The 23,426-nt window shown below is 40.3% G+C and overlaps 1 protein-coding gene across 8 annotated transcripts in view; it reads left to right on the top strand.

The window, feature by feature from the left end:
- Positions 1-2,549: 2,549 nt before the first annotated feature.
- The window catches only part of CWF19L1 (CWF19 like cell cycle control factor 1), a 33,129-nt gene continuing 12,252 nt past the window's right edge, over positions 2,550-23,426 (top strand). Inside the window, exons 1-11 of one of the 8 annotated variants that reach the window (XM_084995156.1) lie at positions 2,550-2,637; positions 5,703-5,787; positions 6,681-6,743; positions 7,266-7,367; positions 9,490-9,704; positions 12,174-12,292; positions 14,716-14,800; positions 16,153-16,219; positions 16,943-17,083; positions 18,019-18,133; positions 19,423-19,502. In XM_084995156.1, the coding sequence (XP_084851282.1) occupies positions 16,970-17,083; positions 18,019-18,133; positions 19,423-19,502 (309 nt within the window). In that variant the 5' untranslated portion in view covers positions 2,550-2,637; positions 5,703-5,787; positions 6,681-6,743; ... (4 more) ...; positions 16,153-16,219; positions 16,943-16,969. Of the gene's footprint in view, positions 2,638-5,702; positions 5,788-6,664; positions 6,744-7,265; positions 7,368-9,489; positions 9,705-12,173; positions 12,293-14,715; positions 14,801-16,152; positions 16,220-16,942; positions 17,084-18,018; positions 18,134-19,422; positions 19,503-23,426 lie in introns of all 8 variants that reach the window. The other 7 variants (XM_084995155.1, XM_084995154.1, XM_084995153.1 and 4 more) reach the window with 7 other exon arrangements.

Raw genomic sequence — 23,426 nt, 5'->3', positions numbered from 1 at the left:
TTTTTTGTTTTTTCTTTTTAGGGCCGCACCTGTGGCATATGGAAGTTCCCACCAGAGGTCAAATTGGAGTTGCAGCTGCTGGCCTGTGCCACAGCCACAGCAATGCAGGATCCAAGCCGCATCTGTGACCTACACCACAGCTCACAGCAACACTGGATACTTAACCAACCAAGCAAGGCCAGGGATCAAACCTGCATTCTCATGGATACTAGTTGGGTTTGTTACCACTGAGCCACAATGGGAACTCCACCCATTATTGATTTGTTCAGATTTTCCATTTCTTCATGACTCAGGCTTGGTGGGTTATGTGTTTCTAGGAATGTATCCATTTCTTACAGGTTGTCCAGTTTGTTGGCAGATAATTGCTCATATAGTCTCATGATTCTTTGCATTTCTGTGGTCTTCCTTTAATTTATAATTTTATTTGAGTCCTATCTGTGTCTTGGTTAGTTAAACTAAAGCTTTGTCAATTTTATCTTTTCCAAAGCCAATTCTTAGTTTCTGATGAAACTTTTCTATTGTTCTCTATTTCATTTATTTCTGTTCTAATCTTTATTATTTCCTCCCTTCTGCTAGCTTTGGGCTTAGTTTATTCTTTTTCTAGTTTCTTGAGGTATAACGTTAGGTTAGTTTGAGATCTCTTTTTTCTTGATGTAGTCATTTATAGCTATATATTTTCCTTTTACAACTGCTCTTTCTTCATCCATACATTTTGGTTTGTTATGTTTCCATTTTCATTTGTCTCAAGATTTTCTTTTTTGTTTGCCCATTGGTTGTTCAAGAGTGTTATTTAATTTCCACGAGTTTGTGAATTTCCAATTTTCCTCCTATTACCAGAGGCTAGTTTCATGCCATTGTGCTCAGAACAGATACTTGATGTAATTTCTGTCTTCTTGAATTTATTAAGACTTGTAGCCTAACGCATGACGATTGCTTGTTTCATGTGCGCTTGAGAAGAATGTTTCCTAAAGCCAGATTTCTTAGCATGCATGCAATATTATTTCGTATTACTCTGACACTTAATGCTGTATTCAGCCATCTTGAACAAACTTAAATTCTCATGGATGAATTGTTTTTCATAAACTTTCTATTTTATAATAGATTTAGATTTGCTGGAAAATTGTAAAGATAACACAGAATTCCATATATGTTAAAATTTTTGGAATTCCCATCGTGGCTCAGTGGAAACGAATCTGACTAGGAACCATGAGGTTGTGTGTTCGATCCCTGGCCTTGCTCAATGGGTTAAGCTGTGGTGTAGGTCACAGATGCTGTTTAGATCCTGCATTGCTGTGGCTATGGTGTAGGCCAGCAGCTGTAGCTGCGATTTGACCCCCAGCCTGGGAATCTCCATATGCCTCGAGTGCGGCCCTAAATAATAATAACAATAATAATAATAAATATAACAATCCCATGGATGAGTTTTCATATGTTACTGTTATTTTCTCTTCCTGAAATTATTACCTGCCCATGTTTGACAAGCTATTAGTCTTCTTCAGGATTCAGTTTTCATCTCCACTCCTGGGCTGTGCTATATTACCCCCAAAGTAGAAAAAATTACATCTTTAGCATGCCAGCAGTACAGGGGCATCAGAATTTATGGGAGAGTTAACTTGATTTTTCCCAAAAAAGCATAGTAGTAGTTGTGAGGAAAACCAGAAATTTGTTCTCCCTGAACTTATTTTAAATTTTAGTTCATTTTTAATTGCTTGGCTGCCCATGGTGAGTCTTCCATGCCCCTCAATTGTCAGGAACTCTCCTTTGTTTCCATCTCCTTAACTGTTGTCACCTACCAATTGGTCTGAATTCTCAGAAAAAGCCGATGTCATGAAAAACAAACTAAAAAGTTAGAGGCGGAGTGAGGGGGCGGCTACTGTGGATTAAAAGAGACAAGATAGAGTAGAATCCTAGTGAGAAATTTGATTGGATCTTAAAACAAATAAAGGTATAAAATAAATTTGGGGGGAACAAAAGAACTTTTAAATATAAATGTGTGTTAGGTGAATATTATTGAACTAATGCTTATTTTTTTAGGTGTATTAATGGTGTTACCTTTGTGTCAGAGGATGTCCTTATTCTTAGGTAATACATGCTGAGATACTCCTGCTGTTTTCAATTTACTTTCAAGTGACCCTGACAATAAAAGTGCTATGCACTCCAAAGGACAGAACGGGGAGGGAAGAATAAATCTGTCAACTTGTTGACACTTATGAATACAGGCGATGGCCATTATTCTTTTGACATTTTGTTAAGTTTGAAACTTACAAAGATCACGTGTGGAAGAAGTCTGTCTTTCCCACGAGAGTAACATGGTTAGGTTGGGGCCATTGTTGTGCCAGGAGCTTTTTAGCAGCTCAATAATTTCAACTGCCCCAAAATAAGTTACAATCGGAATGCTTTTAGTCAGTCCCTCTTCCTCCTTCACTCTTTTGGTGGATTCCTCCTCGAGGCAAAACGACCTGAGAGAGGCTTCTGTCCCTCTGCGCTCTCCGTAGGTAACTGAGCTTTCATTGGCTGGGCGTGCAGACGGCTTACTGCTGTGTGACTGCATTTCATTTCCCGGAGGAGCGTGCGTTCGCTGAAGCAGGTCGTTGTAACCAGGTTATTAGGGCGAATGGCTCAGAAACCGCTGCGCCTGTGAGTGTCCCTGAGTCTGAAGCGTCTGTGTGCCTGTGTGCGTGTGTGTGTGTGTGTGTGTGTGTGTCTCTACCGATTTTTCTCAGAACGGAAAGGGTGGAGGGAAAGGGGAAGGAGTGGGATCCGGACATTGGCTGGTGAGATGCGATCGCGTCTTTTCCTGGCCGGGGCCGGCCTCTTTTCCAGGCCATTTTCGCTTCCGAAAAGAACTCTTGGCAGCCCTAGCTGGGATAGGCGGAAGCTCCCAGCGTCAGGCCTCCTCCGTGTTAGGCCGTCCTGGCCTCTGACATTTCCTCATCATTTCTCCCCACCCTATATTTATTAACTAAAAATTGTAGGCATGGGGTTTATTGAAGGGCCCTGGGCCGTGATGGACAGGAGAGAGAAATAGGGCCTGTGCCTTGGCGCGCTTTTTGACGGGGTGGTGAGGAGAGGGCTTTATTCATCCATTCATTCAACAGTATTCACTGAGCAGTTGCAGTGTGCCAGGTCCTGTGCTAGACATTGCATAGATGGAGTTCCTGCCCTGATGGATCTTATAGTTTAGAGGAAAGGGTATCAGAGAATCCAGAAACATGTTGAATTACAGTCCTGATAAATGTTGGGAGGAAAATGTTCATGATTCTGGGAGGGTGTATATAGGATATTTAGCTTAAGGTGAGGCATCAAGGAAATGATGATTGAACCTTGGTTAATAGTTTTGTCCTTATCCTAAAAATGCCATTGCAATGTTTAAGAATGTCTTGGCATGATCAGATTTTCGTTTTGGAAAGCAATTCTGGCTGTAATGTGAGGAACAAGTAGAGCCAAAGTAGAAGACAGCTAGGGTTAGGTAGAGTGACGACAGTGGAAAAGTGTCAGGATTCGAGTTTCTTAAGCATAAGACATCAGAGTTCCCTGGTGGCCTAGCAGGTTAAGGATCCGGCGTTGTCACTACTGTTGGGGTCACTTCTGTGACACGAGTTTCTATCTCTGGCTGGGGAACTTATGCATGGGTGCAGTAAAATAAATAAATAAATAAAAAAGAAAAGAAAAAAGGAGAGGACATCAACAGGGTTTAGAGATGGTTTGGTTATGAGTGAGCAGTCAGTACTGTCCTGGTCCTAGATTTCTTTCTTCAGTGGAATGGGAAACATGGGAAACAGGTCCAGATGAGAAGATGATGAATTTTGAGATGTGTCTTACGATGTACAACCAGGCAATGGCTCTCCCCAAAACAGTTGTAATTCCATGTGACAACTGCTATGAGAGAGGAAGTGCAGGATCCTGTGGGAGCACCAGGTAACTGGTAGAGGCTGGAGGGCTTCCTAGGAGAGCTGGTGCTTAGAAGACAGCTCTGAAAAGCTGTGTGGGTTTCTAAATTTTTGAGAAGAGGACTTTCTGAGCTGGTCAGGAAGGCTTTAGAGATATGCTCAGCCTTGAAGGATGGGAAGAATTTAGACTCAAGATGGGTAGTGTGGGTCTGTTGGGAGAAGTGAGTACTCCAAGGGAATGGCAGAACCAGAGCGCTCAGTGTGACATAGGGAAGATTTCTGTTATGGAAACTGGGAGAAAGCACTGGGAAGAGAGATCAGGGAGTTGTGGGAAAGCAGTGGTTCCTCAGGCAGTGAGTTGTCTTAATGTTGTTGAGGAAAGAACGTTAAACTGTTGGCCTTATGTAAGATGGACAGGAAGAGGGAAGGTATTAGAGGAAATGTAAGCACATTCTCTACGTCATATCCAGTAGCAGATTCATTATATTTCTCTCTGATTCTGCCTCTGTCATAACCACAAGACTCTCAGTTGCTCAGCCTTGTAATTCTCCATTCTTACTTCTCACTCCAGTTTGTGTTCAAGTTCTCAGAATTTTAAATTTCTCATGTTTCTCTCCTCCCTGTCTTCATTTGACATTGCCCTCTTTGCTGGTATTTTTGCTTATAGTCACTTGTTTCTCTAGACTATCTTTTACACTGTTACTAAAATGATCTTTCTAAAACAGATATATTTTGTCTCTCTCCAGCTTGAAAATATTCAGTGATATGGACAATAAAGCACACCAGAAAGACATAGGATAAAACAGTAAGAATGGCAATCTTTGAAGATTAGTTAAAAGACTTTAAGAAAATATGAGAAGTGGAAAAACCATACATATCAGAATTATAAGCAACAACAACAACAAAGACAAAAAGACCAAAAAAAAAAAAAAAAAAAGAATTATAAAAACTCAGAAGAGTTCCCTGTTGGCTTAGTGGGTTAAGGAGCCAGGGTCGTTACTGCTGTGGCTTGGGTCACTGTGGTGGCATGGATTCAACCCTTGGCCCTGGAACTTCTGTATGCTGCCGGCATGGCCAGGAAAAAAAAAATCAACTCGGAAATGAGATAATAGACCAAGTTTCCTCACAACTTAGGGCCAGTTCACCTTACAAATTTCAACTCATGCCGATTTCTACCTCCCTACCCCCTAACATTTTACATGTACCTCCTATTATTGCCCTTTTTCATATGAACTTATCAGAGTATTTTCCCCTTCCCTGATTGTGAACTCTTTGAGGTTTGAACTGAGTCTTCCTCTTCTTTATATACCTAACATATCTTTAGCATAGTACTTGCCATATTGCACTTAGCAAGCATGTTGTAGCTATCCAGAGTGTGTTTGTTGAATGGATGACCGAAGACCTGTGCTAAGATAATAACAGTGGAAATGAAAAGGTCAGGATGACTGTGAAAGATATTTTTAAAAAAGGGATTGATGAGATTTGATGATTGGATGGAGGGTTTTTGACTTTTGGTAACCAAGTCAGTAGTAGGTCCATTCACAAACTTGGCAGTGAGAAGAAGCTGGCTCAATTTTGGAAGGAAATGGTAGGCTTAATTTTATATATGGTGAGTTGAAAGTATTGTTGAGACCTTTAGGTGGCGCTGCCCAGTGGTCATTAATAGTTCACATGCATTGAACCTCTCAGATAATTTCAGAAAGACTAGGTCGCATAGTTCCCTGATCCAGGAAGACTAGTATATACCTGTATCTATCTGGCAGGCCTATTTGTGTGTCCTGAATTGCCTTAACATTTCTCTCTTCTTTGCAGCTTGGCTTGTGGCGATGTTGAAGGAAAGTTTGATATTTTATTCAATAGAGTTCGAGCAATTCAAAAGAAAAGTGGAAACTTTGATGTAAGATGTTTCTTTTTACTGCATTTAATTTGACTGTTGTAATCAAACATACTAAAATAAAGTTTGGGCTCCTTTATACATTTCTCAATTGAACCCACACTCTCCTTTTTTTGGCTAGATTGAGTTCCTTTTGTGAGCATGAGAATTCTCACATTATGTCCAGTAGCTGAAGGGTGGTTTGGGTTGTTTTTCACACATTAGTGTTTACTGTAGACCTTTTTATACTTTTTGAATATGAATCTCGTTACTTTTTTACTGTACACAAAACTGAAAATAGACTAGCAAAACTTCCCTAAATGGTTCTGACCACTGGGTTTGGGAAGCACAGATGTAGTTCATGACTATGTGGTATGGGTGAGGTCAGATAGTGTATGTGCAAATGCTTCACAAACTAAAGAGCCCTTTGTAATTGTTGTGTGTGGTTGCCCACTAGACTGTAAATTCTTAAGGTCCAGAAGAGTATTGTAGGTATGGGAATAACTTGTTCAATGGGTTAAAAATTGAGTAGGACAACCAGCATACAAGAAGTGTGTCCTTTATGCCCTATATCTCTCAGCATATCTAATATTTAAAGTTTTGTATTTCACAGCGGGATTCTTCGACATTGATTTCTCAGTTTCTCCCTGACCCGCTTGTTCCCTTCCCCAGCATGAATCTGACAGCCAGTGAGCCAAAGTTTAGTGATTTGTAGACTCAGACTAACTGTTCCAATTGTTGCTAAAGATTTATGTATAGCAATTCTTTAAATTGACTAAGGAGAAAACTGGGTTGAGATCATTAAGTAGGGTCATTAGCTGTAGCTGAATAATGTTACTATCAATTATGTCCTGTTTGATATTTAAAAATCTCATATATCTGTTTAAAAAACTCATTTTAGCTGCTGTTGTGTGTAGGAAATTTCTTTGGTTCCACTCCAGATACTGAATGGGAGGAGTATAAAACTGGCGTCAAGAAAGGTACAGAACATATTTTTAACATAAGATTACTAACAAAGTTTCAGGGCTGCATGGTTCTTGCTGGGTTGTTTTTCACACATTAGTGATTTAATTTAAAAGTTTGCCTTTGACCTCTGCATTGACCTGGAAAGAATGCCTCTGCATCCAAATGTTGATGTATTGAATTTGGTTGGATTTAGTTCCAGGAAAAGAGTTTTCTTCTCCATAGGAAGGAACTGAATCAATGCAACCAAATATATGCCCTTTCCTTTTTCCAGTTGCAGTGTTTTTTAAGCTCTTTTGGATCTGTGTTTTCCTAACTACATTGACCATCTTCTGTAAAATGTTACTTCATCAGCTTATACCGTTTAATAGTTAGCCCACACGGTTGGGTGTAGGATATCCTATGCGGTGAGCATGTTCCACATATAGGATTGCAGACTCTTTACTTTTGCTATGAGTGCTTTTCCTGTGGGGAAGCAGTTCTCAAGTTCTAAAGCAGGTCTGGTAACTATCTGATGTCATGTCTATTTCTCTCACTAGCTCCTATTCAGACATATGTGCTGGGTGCCAATAACCAGGAAACAGTAAAATATTTCCAAGATGTTGATGGGTGTGAATTAGCTGAAAACATTACTTATCTGGGTAAGTTGATATTTTGTGTGCTTGTAATGAACATAACATGTCCCAGGAAATTTGTCATTACTGCTTGAGAGAATGGAGATCAGGGGGTTTCTTTCTAAAGTCTATGTCTATACCCTTAAGACCACAGTATTTTTCCTCTGTTGTCTCCCTCCTCGCCTCAGTCTCCTTGTAACTTCTACAACCCATATGTACTCTTTCAGCCAACTAGAGAAATAATCTACTTGACTACAGTGTTTGGAGTACTTAAGGTATAAATTGTGTTTTTTTAAAAATCCCATATATGTGTTCTCACCATATAACATTGCTAGATATATACAGTGTTCATTAAACTCCAAATTTCCTATAGTTCTAGGTTTCATTAAGGTTTTGAAAAACTCAAGTCTTTAGTGCTAATCCTTGTTTTTTACTACTTTTGTCCTTTTTCTTTTTGCTTTCTAGGGCCACACCTGGGGCATATGGCAGTTCCCAGGCTAGGGCTCAAATCAGAGATGTAATTGCCAGCCTACACCACAGCCACGGCAACGTGGGATCTGAGCTGAGTTTGTGACCTATACCATGGCTCATGGCAGTGCCCACCGTGTGAGGCCAGGGATCGAACCCACAACCTCATGGATACTAGTCGGATTCATTTCCGCTGCTCCACAGCAGGAATTCCGCTTTTGTTCTTTTTCTGATTTCAGGTCCATTCTTTAATTCCAGGTTAAAATTGTTCCTTCATAACCCCCTGAAACTTAGCGGTTCTTTAAAAAAATCACTATCAAATTTTGCTTTTCTTCTACATCTTTCCCCTTCCCTCCACCATGGTCATTCAACTCATTTTTTTCTAAAATGGCTCAACTGCTCTTCATAGTCCCTCTCTCTTGGTCTTTCTTTTTTTTTTTTTTTTTTTGTCAAATTGGAGTTGTAGCCGCCAGCCTATGCCAGAGCCACAGCACAGCTCACGGCAACCCCTGATCCCCAATCTACTGGGCAAGGCCAGGGATTGAACCCGTAACCTCATGGTTCCTAGTCGGATTCGTTAACCACTGCGCCACAATGGGAACTCCTTGGTCTCTCATTTCTTTAGGAAGCTTCTACATTTCTTTTGCTGTAAATGCTTCTTTTATGGCTTTTTGTTAGTACGCGTGTTCCTTTTTATCAGTGTGTATGTTCCTTTATTCTTTATTATTCTTTGTTAGTTAATATGTGTGTTCCATTATGAGTTAGTATGGGAAGTGCCATTTGAGAAGAGACTCAGTAGGTAAAAGGGAGGTGAAAATTGATGGAGCAAGGTCTTTGAGGCAATAGGAGGGAATAGAATCAAGGGCACAAGCCAGGAGTAAATTTAGAAGATGGCAGCATCTCTTAATTTTTCCCTAGTAGTTGCCTTTTCTGAATGTTTTCCTTCATTTTGGAAGCTTCTGCCTTCATGATTACAAGGGTACGTCTGTTCTAGACTATCGCTTACTCAGAACTGCAATTATTTTTTCTTCTCATTGCCTCTCCCTGTGTCCAAGTTCTCGATATCTTTTAGTCCATATAGAGTCTCTAGAAGGCAGAAGGCCATTTTTGTTTTCTTTTTTTTAAATTAAAAAAAATTTTTTTTGTCTTTTCAGGGCCCCATCCACAGCATATGGAGGTTCCCAGGCTAGGGGTCGAATTGGAGCTATAGCTGCTGGCCTACCCCATGGCCACAGCAACTCAGGATCTGAGCTGCGTCTGTGACCTACACCACAGCCCACAGCAACTCCAGAATCTTAACCCACGGAGCAAGGCCAGGAATTGAACCCATGTCTTCATGGATGCTAGTCGGGTTTGTTAGCCGCTGAGCCATGACAGGAACTCCAGAGAGCCATTTTCTTAATCAGTGCTTCCCAAGTGTTTTCATTTGTCATGCACTGGGGACAGTCAGGCTGGACTGTGGGCTCCAGCATCCAACACGTAAGGGCTACTCTTACTTACTGAACAGGAGGACTGTTGTAGCATCCAGCATTGAGACCTAAGAATCGGAAGTGGGGCTGTAGGGGAGTTTAGAAAAGGCAGGGAGGTGGGACAGTTGGAGCCTAAGGAAAGAGATTCATCACCAGAGTGACATTTCATTCCGCAGTTTGACTAAAACTTGTACATTTTTCTTTTAATCCAGGTCGTAAAGGAATCTTCACTGGAAGCTCGGGGCTGCAGATTGTGTACCTCAGTGGGACAGAGTCCTTAAATGAGCCTGTCCCAGGTTACAGTTTTAGTCCCAAGGATGTGTCTTCCCTGAGAATGATGCTGTGTTCAACACCCCAGTTTAAGGGTGTTGATATCTTGCTCACATCCCCATGGCCCAAGTATGTGGGGAACTTTGGGAATTCTTCTGTGAGTAGTGTTTGTTCAGTTGGAATTCCTAAAAGCAAATTTCAGTGGCTTAATATGAACTTTTTCTTGCTCTTTATATGAGTATTTCAGCTCTTAGTTCCTTTCAGTAGAAATGTTTTTTTTACTGTATTTTTTCTGGCTAAAGCCTTAGCTAACCAAAGCAAAAGTTGATCTTATGAAAGCATGATTCACAAATAAGATTGATGAAGTCTTTTTTGCTTTTTAGGTCCACATTTGTGGCATATGGAAGTTCCCAGGCTAGTGGTTGAATCTGAGCTACAGCTGCTGGCCTGCGCCACAGCCACAGCAGTGCTAGATCCCAGCCACATCTGTGACCTACACTGCAGCTTGTGGCAGTGCCAGATCCTTAACTCACTGAGTGAGGCCGGGGATTGAATGCATATCCTCATGGATACTAGTTGGGTTGATTTCCAAAGCCACAACAGGAACTCCAAGATTGGTGAAGTCTTAATTATAAATGAATATTTTTTTAAAAATTACCCTTTCTTAAGCTTCTTAATATTTTTTGAGGGGTCACTAACTTTCAGTGAAAAGATTTATAGCTAGTGGCAGCTCCGTGGTTTTATTTCCCCCTTTTTATTCCAGATTATATCTTTTTGGCCATCAAAATATTTTAAAAGAGGAAATCATGGGATTGAAGGTAGTCATCTAAAGTTGGGAAACAGAGTTCCTGTTGTGGCTCAGCGGTAGTGAACCCGACTAGTAACCATGAGGATGTGGGTTCGATTCCTGGCCTTGCTCAGTGGGTTAAGGATCTGGTGTTGCTATGAGGTGTAGGTTGGCAGTTGCAGCTGCGAGGTAGCAGATGCAGCTCGGATCCTGTGTTTCTCTGCCTGTGGCATAGGCCTGCAGGTGCAGCTCCAATTCCACCCCTAACCTGGAAACTTCCATATGCCACACGTGTGGCCCTAAAAAGCAAAAAAAAAAAAGTTAGGAAACACTATTTTGAAAACTTAGTACTTCTCTAATGGGAAAGATTTAATGTTGGAATGTGTTGGAGCATACCATTGCATTTGATATAAATATTTTTATAAGCAATGTAGAAGAGCTTGTACCCCAGGTTGGTGAGTGACAGCTATCATGGGGAGCTACTTTTATGGAAGTAGCCTAAGGAAGGCCTTGAAAAGTTGTATGTGAGGGCAGAAGGCATCAGCTGAGCTTCCTTGAAGGAAAATGCAAGGATCCATTTAGGGACAAATTTCAATTCCTAGATGCAGAGTAGTCAGTGATGATCCAGAAAAGGGCCTTGTAGACCACTCTGTACCAACTTTAGCACAATGTGTCCATGATCGGAAAGGCCAACAAAATACTCGGCATTGTCAAGATATTGAAAGGAGAAGGGAAAATGGTCTCTTTCCTTTCTGCAAACCCATGGTTATTCTTCCATTAGAATACAAGAGGCATGCTGGGTGCAGCACAGAGAAGATAGAGCAAAACTCAGAAAGATCCAGAGAAAGTCTACCTTAGTGATGATGGAAGGGAAAGAGACTTGTGATATTCTGTAAGGAAGAATAAAAAGAAGGAGGCTCTTTCATTATGGGGGTGCTAGAAAAGTTAACCATTTTTGACTAAAGTTGATTTTGATGAAAATTTATAAGTAATCATATAAGATATTTATAGAGGAGAAAACAACATAGTTCACTAGTCTCTATTACTACACTTAACCTCAAAGCCAAATCCCCACTCCTCAGCAGAAACTGGAGGAGGTGAGCTTAAGACAAAAGGAAGTTTTTGCTTTACGTAATGAAAAATTAACTTTGGTAATTTCTTTATTTCCAGCCAGTATCTCTTAGAATGAAGTTCATAAATAATGTTATGGATGAGAGATCACATAATTTGTTGTTAATGGAAGCTAGGCATGTTCTGGGAACAAGCCTAAATTTTCACAAACTTTATGTTACAAACTTTGTAATAAGAGCATGGTTATGTCCTTCCACAAACCACACCTTCCTTGACTGAAGCAAAATAAAGGATTATACGCTTATATAATGAAGTTCTTGAATATTCTATGCCGAATACGCTATAGGTCCTAGGGACCCTGAAAGCTCGCTTTTAATTTTGATTTTCTGCAATGACTGTGACTGTATCATCAAAACACAGGAGCACAACAAAGCAAATTATGGAAGCACCATCTGGGCTCCAGAGAGAGAGCACTTACTTTTCAAAAAAAGATTTTAATAAACCTTGTTTTGCGTCTTAGTATGGAAGAGTTATCTTCCCTTTTAACCTCTGATTTCCACCAATTCCTATTTCTGCATTCACATTAGCCCAGTTCCCTATATTGTTTGAGATTTCTCTGAGGGCCAGAAGTATGGATTTCATGATGCGAATCCCACTTCCCACATTGTAGCCTCGTAAAGATTCCAAAGACATATCACTGTGTCTTACTTCTCTGCATTTCTTGATAACTCCTAGGTCTGTTATGATGACTGAGTTTCCCTTTACTAGGGAGAAGTGGATACCAAAAAATGTGGCTCTGCTTTGATCTCCAGTCTTGCCGCAGGCTTAAAACCCAGATATCATTTTGCTGCTTTGGAAAAGACCTATTATGAGAGGCTTCCATATCGGTGAGTAGCATTTCATTCTTAGTGGGTTTTTGAAGAATTTACCTTGGATTTTTTGTGTAAACTTCTCACATTCATTTTGGCCATGTGACATCTTAATTCTTTTTAGTTACTCTGGCATGAAATCGGTGACCTTCAAATCATTCCCGAGTTTGGTTTCCTAATTTAAAATACAAGGAATTAGACAATATAGAGCCACTGAAAGGGTTGAGGGTCTGAGATTACAGTACTTTTTAATCATTGCTTGATGCTTCAGTAAGTCCTGTTTTGATCAGGTTAAACAGTACTCTTTGTATAGTCTTAAACTTAGTGTAATCACCTAGGAAGTATTTCAATTCAGATAAAAAAAAACTTGGATCAAGTCTCTGTCTCTCTCTCTTTTCATATAGTTTGGAGGTTGATTTTTTTTTTTTAAAAGGATGAAAATAAAACCAATGTTTTATAAGTAATAGAGCTAGGTAAAGTTAATTCTCAAAGATCTTCAGTGTAAAGGGCGTGGATAATCTCTAAAATGATTTATAAAAACTTTTTTTTTAAATGCTAAAGCAATGTATGTGTTGCTAAAAGTAAAAAAAAAAAATAGGTGAGCAAAAAGGGGAATATAACCTGCCCTTTCGTTATAATCCTGCAGCCTAAGATATATTCATAGGTATTCCAGATTTTTCTTTTATATCTCCATATATACATTCCAGAAAAAACTTTGTTCTCTAAAACCATGAACTGAAAACAGAAAGGTTATAGGAACAAGCAACTCAAAATCTGTTCAACTTTTAAGGGTACGAATATACATTTCTCTGAAGAACATAAACTAGTGGTCAGTAGGCACTTGAAAAGATGCTCACACATCATTAGCATTAGGGTAATCCAAATCCAAACCACAATGAGATAGTACTTATCACCCCTCTAGGATGGCTATAATCAAAATGGCAAATAATGAGTTTTGACCAGGATGTGGAGCAATTGCAACCTCATACCCTGCTGGTGGGAATGTAAAATGGTACAACTGCTTTGCAGAACTGTTTGGCATTTCCTAACCATATGTCTCAGCAGTTCCACTCCTACACCAAGTGAAATGTCAACATAGGTTCCCATATACACAGTGGTCATAACAGCATTATTGATAATAGCCAAAAAGTGGAAATGACTTAAATATCCATTACCTGATGAATGGATAAATAAAGAGTGGTATGTATATCCGTTCTGTGGGATGTTATTCAGTAAGAAAAAGGAATGAAGTACTGATACATTGCTACAACATGGGTGAACCTTGAAAACATTGTTCTATTTTTTTTTTTTTCCTAGGGCCGCACCTGTGGCATGTGGAGGTTCCCAGACTAAGTGTCTAATCGGAGCTGTAGCTGCCAGCCTATGCCACAGCCACAGCAAGTTGGGATCCCAGCCGTGTCCGTGACCTACATGACAGCTCTCGGCAACGCTGGATCCTTAACCCACTGAGCAACCTCATCATTCCTAGCTGGATTCGTTTCCACTGCGCCACGACGGGAATTCCAACATTATTCTAAATAAAAGAAATGCCGCATATTATATGACACAAAATACCACATATTGTATGATTCCATTTATCCATAACGTCCAGAATAGGCAAATCCATATAGAGAGAAAGACTACTTGGTTGTCAGAGGTTAGTTGGAGGGAAATGGGAAATGACTGCTAATAGATACAAGGTTTCTTTTTTTAGGTGATAAAAATGTTCAAAAATTAGATTGTGGTAGTGGTTTAATATATATGAATATACTACAAACTGGTGAATTGTACGGTATTTGAATTAGATCTAATGAAGCTGTTCAAAAAAAACCCAGCAAACCAAAAACCCTGTACAACTTTGTAACCAGAGCTGTAACAAATCCCCTTAACTATCCATAATAAACACACTTAACATTTTTTTCTATGAAACATAGACAATGTATTTTTATATTTTTCCTAAAAAAATGAAATCATACCATATATTACTATTTGAAGCATGTTTTTTCCATTTAAAACTCATTTCTCTTTGGTTTTCATTTTAGCTTTTTATTACGCAGAAGAGAGAATAGTATAATGAACCCACCTGAACCCATCACCTAGCTTCAGCAGTTATCAGCATTTTTCCAGTTTTCCAACTCTTCTAACCAAAAGTTGGAGTTTTTTGTGCTTTTCAGATATGAGATCTTATTTTTTCCGAATAGCAGCCCTGGGAAGTAGGGATGATGATTCTCCTAGACGGTAACATCTGAGATTGTTAACTCGTGGTGATGGACTCAGGACCTGTGCTCTCTCTCTCTCTCTCTCTCTCTCTCTCTCTCTCTCTTTTTTTTTTTAAGGACGTGAGCTCTTTTCATGGCTCCATGAAGTCTACATATTTCATAACTGCAGATCAGAAGTAAAGTTAGTTGATAGTAACCTGTTATCTCTCAAATATATTATAGAAATCACATCGTTCTGCAGGAAAATGCACAGCATGCCACCAGGTTCATAGCTCTGGCAAATGTTGGAAATCCAGAAAAGAAAAAGGTAAATTTTGAGTATTTGGTGTTTGGTTAGTGTTCATCGTCTGCCTGATAAATGTTCCACTTGCCCAGTTAACATTCAGGTCTTGTCTTCTCCCCAACTGCAATGACCCAGCATTTTAGTAACTTTACTCTTTGTAACGACAATGAAAGGTCCGGTTCTCTTGGGTCCTTTGTAGGAGATTTTAGAATAGGGTTTGGGGAGAGAGGCCCAATGGAACAAAGGCAAAATTTCAAATGAGTGATGCTCCTTTCTTCCCACATCCATGTGCTTGTCTCTATATTTTTCATGAGTTTGACCTCAGATGGCGCTCTTGCTTTGATTGCTTCTCTCTCTCTTTTTTTCTTTTTCTTTTTTCTTTTTTTTTTTTGAGGGCCACTCTCAAGACATATGGAGGTTCTCAGGCTAGGGGTCGAATTGGAGCTGCAGCTGCCAGCCTATACCACAGCCACCACAACACCAAATCTGAGCTGCGTCTGCAATCTACACTGCAGCTCACTGCACTTTCAGATCCTTAACCCACTGAGCAGGGCCAAGGTTTGAACCCATGTCCTCATGGATTCTAGTTGGTCTCGTTATCACTGAGCCGCAGTGGGAACTCCACTTTGCTTCTTTTAGCAATTTCATTTAGCAGAAATATAATCTCAAGGATTTAACCCAAGCCTTCCTTGGCTTTGGGAAATCTTAGTGATGCCTGGAATCTGTCTGTGTACTGGGAAACAGTGCAGGTGAATGAAAGAGAATATACCAGGGAAGTATGTTGTTTTTCTCACTTGCCTGAGAGCGTTTCTGATTCTTTAGGGCTGAAAGCATGATATTGTGGATTGGGAGAGCTAAAAATTAGGACAGTCAGTCAAGTGGGAGAAATAATCTGAAGACTAGTAGTTCCCATCATGGCTCAGCGGTTAACAAACCCAACTGGCATTCATGGGGACTCGGGGTTCGATCCCTGGCCTCTCTTAGGTGGGTTAAGGATCCAGCATTGCTGTGAGCTGTGGTGTAGGTTGCAGACGCGGCTTGGATCCCGTAATGCTGTGGCTGTGGTGTAGGCCAGCGGCTACAGCTCCAGTTGGACCCCTAGCCTGGAAACCTCCATATGCCATGGGGGCAGCCCTAAAGGACAATCATCATCATCATCATCATCATCATCACCATCGGAAGATTATCACACTATAATATGCCATAAACTGTGCACATGCAAAAGATAAGCCAATACATATTTTGTTTTTTTCCATAATACCTTAAGCTTTTAAGCCCAGTGCATTCTTTTCAAATTGCAATTTGTAATTTTTTAAACTGCCCTTTCAAGACTGAGTGTCACGCACAGTATTTATAGTCTGTTGCTTTACTTTCAGGGACATGTTAGCCTGAGCCCTAAGCAATGTGTACTTCACTCAAAGAGTATGCACATTTTAAAATTTGGCAAGTATTATTAAATTCATCTCAAAATTTTCTTTCAGTTTACACCCTACCAGCAGTGTATGAGTCTGTTTTCTGTCTACATTCTTAATGAGTAGTGTCACATTTTTATAAAGCTTTAGCCATCCTGATAGAAGATTGTGTATTATCATAAATTAGTTGCATTTCCTTGACCAGTAGTGAGGTTAGGCATATATTCACATCTCATGTAAAGTTTTCAATATCTATGCCATTAGTCCAAGATTTAGATAATCTCTGTGAATATTTACTTCTTTGATACTAGCCTTAAGAAAATTTATCAGCATATATACCAGAAATTGTATCAAGTCAGAGGGAAACATTAACTTGTCCAGTTTAGTTTTCATTAGAAAAAAATGGCAATGCAGCGATTCTGTTGACAAAGTGCACAAAAATAAAGGACTGAGAGACAAACAATTTGGTTTCAGGTTATGGAGCAAGTCCCCCTGGACCTTGCAGTGATAGTTGTTTTGTGCAAGGGCTTGGCTTTGATTAGTTGCCTGTTATTTCATCAGTCCTTGGTTAGCCCATGCAGAGCTCACTGAAATGGCATTGCTACAGATTCTCTGAACCATAGGTAGGCTGGTTGCTGCTCTTTAATCTTACTCAGTTTCTGAAGCTTTATGTGAAATTTTCACAGTAAGATAGGTTAGTTACATTTACATAATAGTATTTCCTTTAATATTATTATGTTATTCTTCTTCAAAGTATCTTTATGCATTCAGTATTGTTCCCATGAAACTAATGGATGCAGCAGAACTGGTAAAACAGCCTCCAGATGTCACTGAAAACCCTTACAGAAAATCTGGGAAAGAAGCATCTATAGGAAAGCAAATTCCTGCCCCTGAGGTATGTTCTGACTGAGAGGAGAGGTGCATTCTCTGGGCAGGATTGCCCAATACAGGTGTTCTTTTCCTGGTTATAGTTTAGTTCATAAGTCAAGTTTAATCCCTAGAATATAAATCTTTCCCCCCACTTTGGGAAATCAGGAGATGTTTAGAAAGCCTTAGTAGATTTCAAGGAAGCTCAATTTTTTTTTTTTTTTAATTGTAGTTTGGGGTTAACAGTTTCATATTTTAAGTCTTTCTTGTCTAAACTTTGTTCATATGTTGGGGTTACACATGTAAATCTTCCCTTGTTTAAAGGTAATTCTCTGTTCTTTTTAGGCAAGATCTAACTTGGTAGCAGTGTAATTTGTGATTTTATAATGAGTGGTAGTAGGTAAATAAGATTCACTCTGAAGAAATTTCTCTTTTTTCGGCCACAGCATGTAGAAGTTCCTGGGCCAGGGATCGAACTCACGCCATAGCAGTGACCCAGGCTGCTGCAGTGATAATACAATACCAGATATCACTTAACCCTCTGTGCCACAAGAGAACTCCTCTCAGACTTTTTTTCTGAGCAAACTTCTTATCTTTTTTATTAAAACTCAGAGTTGTTTGACCTATGAAATTGTAATACTGCACAATGGCAGAGAAAGGAGAAGGAATTTGTGTAGGTTCATGCTGTTCTGTTTTTTGGCAAGAATCACTGTCTAACCTGCATTTTAATTTGCATTTCCAAAGGGATGAATTTGGTGGTAGCTTGGATAGGTGTTGAGAAGTATAACCAAGAGTCCAGGCATCAGGACTGGAAAGATCCTTTTCTTCTCCAGAAGAGGCAGAAAGGGTTGGGAGGAAAGATAGACATGACATGGCAGGAATGCTCCCTTGAGTATGCATGGTTGGCTACTTGTTTATAGGTTAGTTTAATAACATTTACTCTTCTACCTTTGACCATTCCAGGAAGAATCAGCCTGTCAATTTTTCTTTGATTTAAATGAAAAGCAGGGAAGGAAGCGTTCATCTACAGGCAGAGATACTAAGTCTTCTCCTCACCCGAAGCAGCCACGCAAACCTCGTAGGTACCTTTATTCTAGAGGCCTCTGATGTGAGCAGTGGGTCTTGTTTGGGCAACAGCATTGCTAAGAGAGCCACTTCTGGCAGAAAAAGATTGTACATTGAATCATTAGGACCAATAATAAAAACAAAGGAATGTAAAGATGGCCTGACTTTGAGGCTGTCTGAGGCTATTCCTGTAAGAACTGGAAAAACTCATTTTCTTAAAAAAAAAAAAATTTAGGAGTTCCCGTCGTGGCGCAGTGGTTAACGAATACAACTAGGAACGATGAGGTTGCGGGTTCGATCCCTGGCCTTGCTCAGTGGGTTAAGAACCCAGCGTTGCAGTGAGCTGTGGTGTAGGTCGCAGACGAGGCTCGGATCCCGAGTTGCTGTGGCTCTGGCGCAGGCTGGTGGCTACAGGTCCAATTAGACCCCTAGTCTTGGAACCTCCATGTGCTGTGGGAAGCGGCCCTAGAAAAGGCAAAAAGACAAAAAAAAAGAAAAAGAAAAATCGTTTTCTTTATGTCTGTAAAACATGAGGTTAGGATCCTATAAAACCAATGTAGATTTATGAAATGATAGAGTAATCAAACTGATAGAGAAGACTTAGCGTTGTTTCACTGAGATCCTCTTCCTTCACCTTCTTGTTTCAAAGATGAAGAAGCTGACTTTGGGAGGGTAAACTTACTCCCAGGCTAGCTAGTGACATGGCTGGAACTAGAATTGAGGCTCCAGACACCCAGTTGAGTGTTCTTTAGTTGTAACCAGTTGCCAGTTTCTTTAGTCAGTATGTGGTTATCACTTGTGGATCACTTACCTGTGGATTCGTTACAAATTTAGAACTTTTTTTTTTGCTTTTCTATGGCTGCGCTTGTGGCATATGGAGGTTCCCAGGCTAGGGGTCCAATTGGAGCTACAGCTATCAGCCCATAGCCACAGTCACAGCATCATCAGGTCCAAGCTGCTTCTGCGACCTGCCCCACAGCTCATGGCAATGCTGGATCCTTAACCCACTGAGCAAGGCCAGCAATCGAACCTGCAGCCTCATGGTTCCTAGTCTGATTCATTTCCACTGCACCACAACAGGAACTCCAAAATTCAGAACTTTTAATAGAGGTTTAATTTCATTGATAATAGTGATGGGGCAGGGGTCCTAGTGGGAGCACAGCAGACCTAGCCTGTTGGGGCAGTGCTAGGTGCATACCAGTCTTTGCAGGATACAAAGATCAGACAAGGCTGGTTTCTGTAGGGTCATTATGTGCTGGGGTGCTGGGACCGTAATAACGTTTTTCCTTCTTCCACATGAAGCTCAGCCTCCAGGACCCTGCTGGTTTTGCCTTGCCAGCCCTGAAGTGGAAAAGCATTTGGTGGTCAACATTGGCACACATGTGAGTTATTTCCATGAACAAGAGGAGACACCTGTTTGTTTCCTGTTAACCTCACTGAGTCATAATTTACATATCATAAAATTTATCTGCTTTAAATGTACAATTCCATGATTTTTAATAAGTGTACTGATTGTATAACAACCGCATAATATAGTTTTAGAATATGTTCATCACTCCAGTAAAATTCCTCATGCCCATTTACAGTTAAGTCCCAGGCAATGGCTAGTGTACTTTCTGTCTTCATTTCTGTCTGGATAATTCATATAAATGGAATCATACGTTGTATGGTCTTTGCATCTGGCTTCTTTTACTTAGTATACTGTTCTTGAGGCTCATTCATGCTGTAGCATTTATCGGTTTTCTATTCCCTCTCCTTGTCAAATAGTATGCCATTGTATGGATAGACTACCTTTTATCTATTTATTTATCAGTTGATGAACACTTGAATTTCTACTTTATGGATATCGTGTGAACAAGAAATATTTTTTCATTTCTTTTGGATAGACATCTAAGGAGTGGAATTGTTTGTAATTTTATGTTTAACTTTTTAAGAAACTGCCAAACTATTTTCCACAATGGCTGCACCATCTCATTTTCCCACCAGCACTGTATAAGGATTTCTGTTTTTCCACATCCTTGCCAGCATTTATTATTTTCTGTCTTTTTTACCATCGCAGCTATAGCAATCATCCTGTGTTTTAGTAGAGCCGGTTTCTCAAGGCTCCTCTCTCCATCCGTCCTCTGTGACAAATAGGTATGGCTCTTCTAGGGTGATGCTTTTTATGAAATTCTTTTTTTTTTTTTTTTTTTTTGGCTTTTTGGACTTTTGCCATTTCTTGGGCCGCTCCCGCGGCATATAGAGGTTCCCAGGCTAGGGGTCGAATTGGAGCTGCAGCCACCGGCCTAGGCCAGAGCCACAGCAATGTGGGATCCGAGCCACGTCTGCAACCTACACCACAGCTCATAGCAATGCCGAATCCTTAGCCCACTGAGCAAGGCCAGGGATCGAACCCGCAACCTCATGGTTCCTAGTTGGATTCGTTAACCACTGCGCCACGACGGGAACTCCCGAAATTCTTTTTTTTTTGATGATTTTTATTTTTTCCATTATAGGCGGTTTACAGTGTTCTGTCAGTTTTCTGTCGTAGAGCAAAGTGACCCAGTCACACATACATATATACATTCTTTTTCTCACATTATCCTCCATCATGCTCCATCATAAGTGACTAGATATAGTTCCCAGTGCTGTACAGCAGAAGGAATCTTGAACTTAATGTTTTTAGACCATACTGCTTGGGGGTGATGAGTTGCTTTTTTGAATTACTCACTATTTAAAACAGGGATTTCCTTTGTCCCAAAAAGGGAGTCCTTTGTTGCCTATACCCTCATACTGAGTTAAATATGTTGAATATTCTTTTCATATCTTTGTGTGTGTGTGTGTGTGTGTGTGTGTGTGTGTTTGCCTTTTCTAGGGCTGCTTCCTGCAGCATATGGAGGTTCCCAGGCTAGGGGTCTAATCGAAGCTGTAGCCACCAACCTACGCCAGAGCAACAGCAGTGCGGGATCTGAGCCACATCTGCAGCCTACACCACAGCTCACGGCAACGCCAGATCCTTAACCCACTGAGCAAGGGCAGGGATTGAACCTGTAACCTCATGGTTCCTAGTCGGATTCGTTAACCACTGCACCACAACGGAAACTCCAGATATTCTTTTTCTATCTTTAGATTTAGAAACTTGAGTTATTTTTTGTTTTCAGCCATACCTGGGGCATATGGAAGTTCCCGGGCCAGGGACTGAATCCTAGCCACAGCTGTGGCAATGCTGGATCCTTAATCTGCCACACCACAGCAGGAACTCCCTAGAAACCTGAGTTTATTTGCCTAGTAGTAGAGGATATAGCTTCCTAATGACAGGAATGCCCATATCCTCATTCCTGTTGTGGGTATCTGAAGACCCAAGATAATAATTGTAAGGTTGCTTGGTAAGCACTGAATCAGACTGTGAGAACCTGGATGATCTTTTTTTTTTTTTTTTTATAATTACTCAATGAATTTTATTATATTTATAGTTGTATGCTGATCATTACAACCCAATTTTATAGCAATTCCATCCCAAACCCCCAGTGCATCCCTCTACCCTTCAACCTGTCTCATTTGGAAAACATAAGTTTTTCAGTCTGTGAGTCAGTATCTGGTCTGCAAAGAAGTTCATTGTGTCCTTTTTTTAGATTCCACATGTAAGTGATAGCGTATGATGTTGATGTCTCATTGTCTGACTGATTTCACGTAGCATGATAATTTCTAGGTCCATCCGTGGTGCTGCAAATGCTGTTATTTCTTTCCTTTTAATCGCTGAGTAAGATTCCATTGTGTATATGTACCACATCTTCTGGATCTACTCCTCTGTCGATGGACATTTAGGTAGTTTCCATGTCTTGGCTATTGTATATAGTGCTGCAGTGAACATTGGAGTACATCTATCTTTTTGAGGCATGGTTTCTTTTAGATAGATGCCCAGGAGTGGGATTGCTGCATGAAATGGTAATTCTATTTTTAGTTTTCTGAGGAATCTCCATACTGTTTTACACAGTTTACATCCCCACCAACAGTGTGATAGGGTTCCCTTTTCTTCACACCCTCTCCAGCATTTATTGTTTGTAGACTTTTTGATGATGGCCATTCTGGCTAGTGTACGGTGGTACCTCAGAGTGGTTTTGATTTGCACTTCTCTAATAGTGATGTTGAACATCTTTTCATGTGTTTCTCGGCCATCTGTATGTCTTCTTTGGAGAAGTGTCTGTTTAGATCTTCTGATGGGGTTGTTTGTTTTTTTGGTATTGAGCTGCAGGAAGTGTTTATAAAATTTGGAGATGAATCCCTTGTCAGTCGATTCACTTGCAAAGATGTTCTCCCGTTCTGTGGGTTGTCTTTTTGTGTTGTTTAGGGTTTCCTTTGCTGTGCTGAAACTTTTCAGTTTGAGTAGATCCCATTTGTTTATTTTTGTTTTTATTGTCATTACTCTGGGAGGTGGATCTGAGAAGATGTTGCTGTCGTTTATGTCAGAGAGTGTTTGGCCTATGTTTTTTCCTCTAAGAGTTTGATAGTATCTGGTCTTATATCTAGGTCTTTAATCCATTTTGAGTTTATTTTTATGTGTGGTCTTAGGAAGTGTTCTAATTTCATTCTTTTACCTGTAGCTGTCCAGTTTTCCCAGCACCACGTATTGAACAAGCTGTCCTTTCTCCATTGTATATCCTTGCCTCCTTTGTCATAGATGAGTTGGTTGTAGGTGCGTGGGTTTAATTCTGGGTTTTCTATCCTGTTCCACTGATCTGTATTTCTGTCTTTGTGCCAGTGCCATGCAGTTTTGATGACTATTGCTTTGTAGTATAGTCTGGAGTCCGGGAGCCTGATGCCTCTGGCTCCATTTTTTTTTTTCTCAGGATGTCTTTGGTGATTCTGGGTCTTTTGTGCTTCCAAACAAACTTTAAAATATTTTGTTCGAGTTCTGTGAAAAATGTCCTTGGTAATTTGATAGGGATTGCATTGAATCTGTAGATTGCTTTAGGTAGTATAGTCATTTTGATAATATTAACTCTTCCAATCCACGAGCATGGTATATCTTTCCATCTATTTGTGTCATCTTTGATTTCTTTCATCAGTGGCTTATGGTTTTCAGAATACAGGTCTTTTGTCTCTCTCTCTTTTTTTTTTTTTGTCTTTTTGTCTTTTGTTGTTGTTGTTGTTGTTGCTATTTCTTGGGCCGCTCCCGCGGCATATGGAGGTTCCCAGGCTAGGGGTTGAATCGGAGCTGTAGCCACCGGCCTACGCCAGAGCCACAGCAACGCGGGATCCGAGCCACATCTGCAACCTACACCACAGCTCACGGCAACGCCGGATCGTTAACCCACTGAGCAAGGGCA

The sequence above is a fragment of the Sus scrofa genome, chromosome 14 (genome assembly GCF_054392235.1).
Source record: "Sus scrofa isolate SSC_HxYL_T2T_F1_AM1 chromosome 14, Sscrofa_HxYL_maternal_Yorkshire_Landrace_v2.0, whole genome shotgun sequence".
In the NCBI taxonomy this organism is placed as follows: Eukaryota; Metazoa; Chordata; class Mammalia; order Artiodactyla; family Suidae; genus Sus; species Sus scrofa.
Note: the sequence above shows the minus strand (reverse complement) of the source record. Positions and strands in the feature narration are given on the sequence as shown.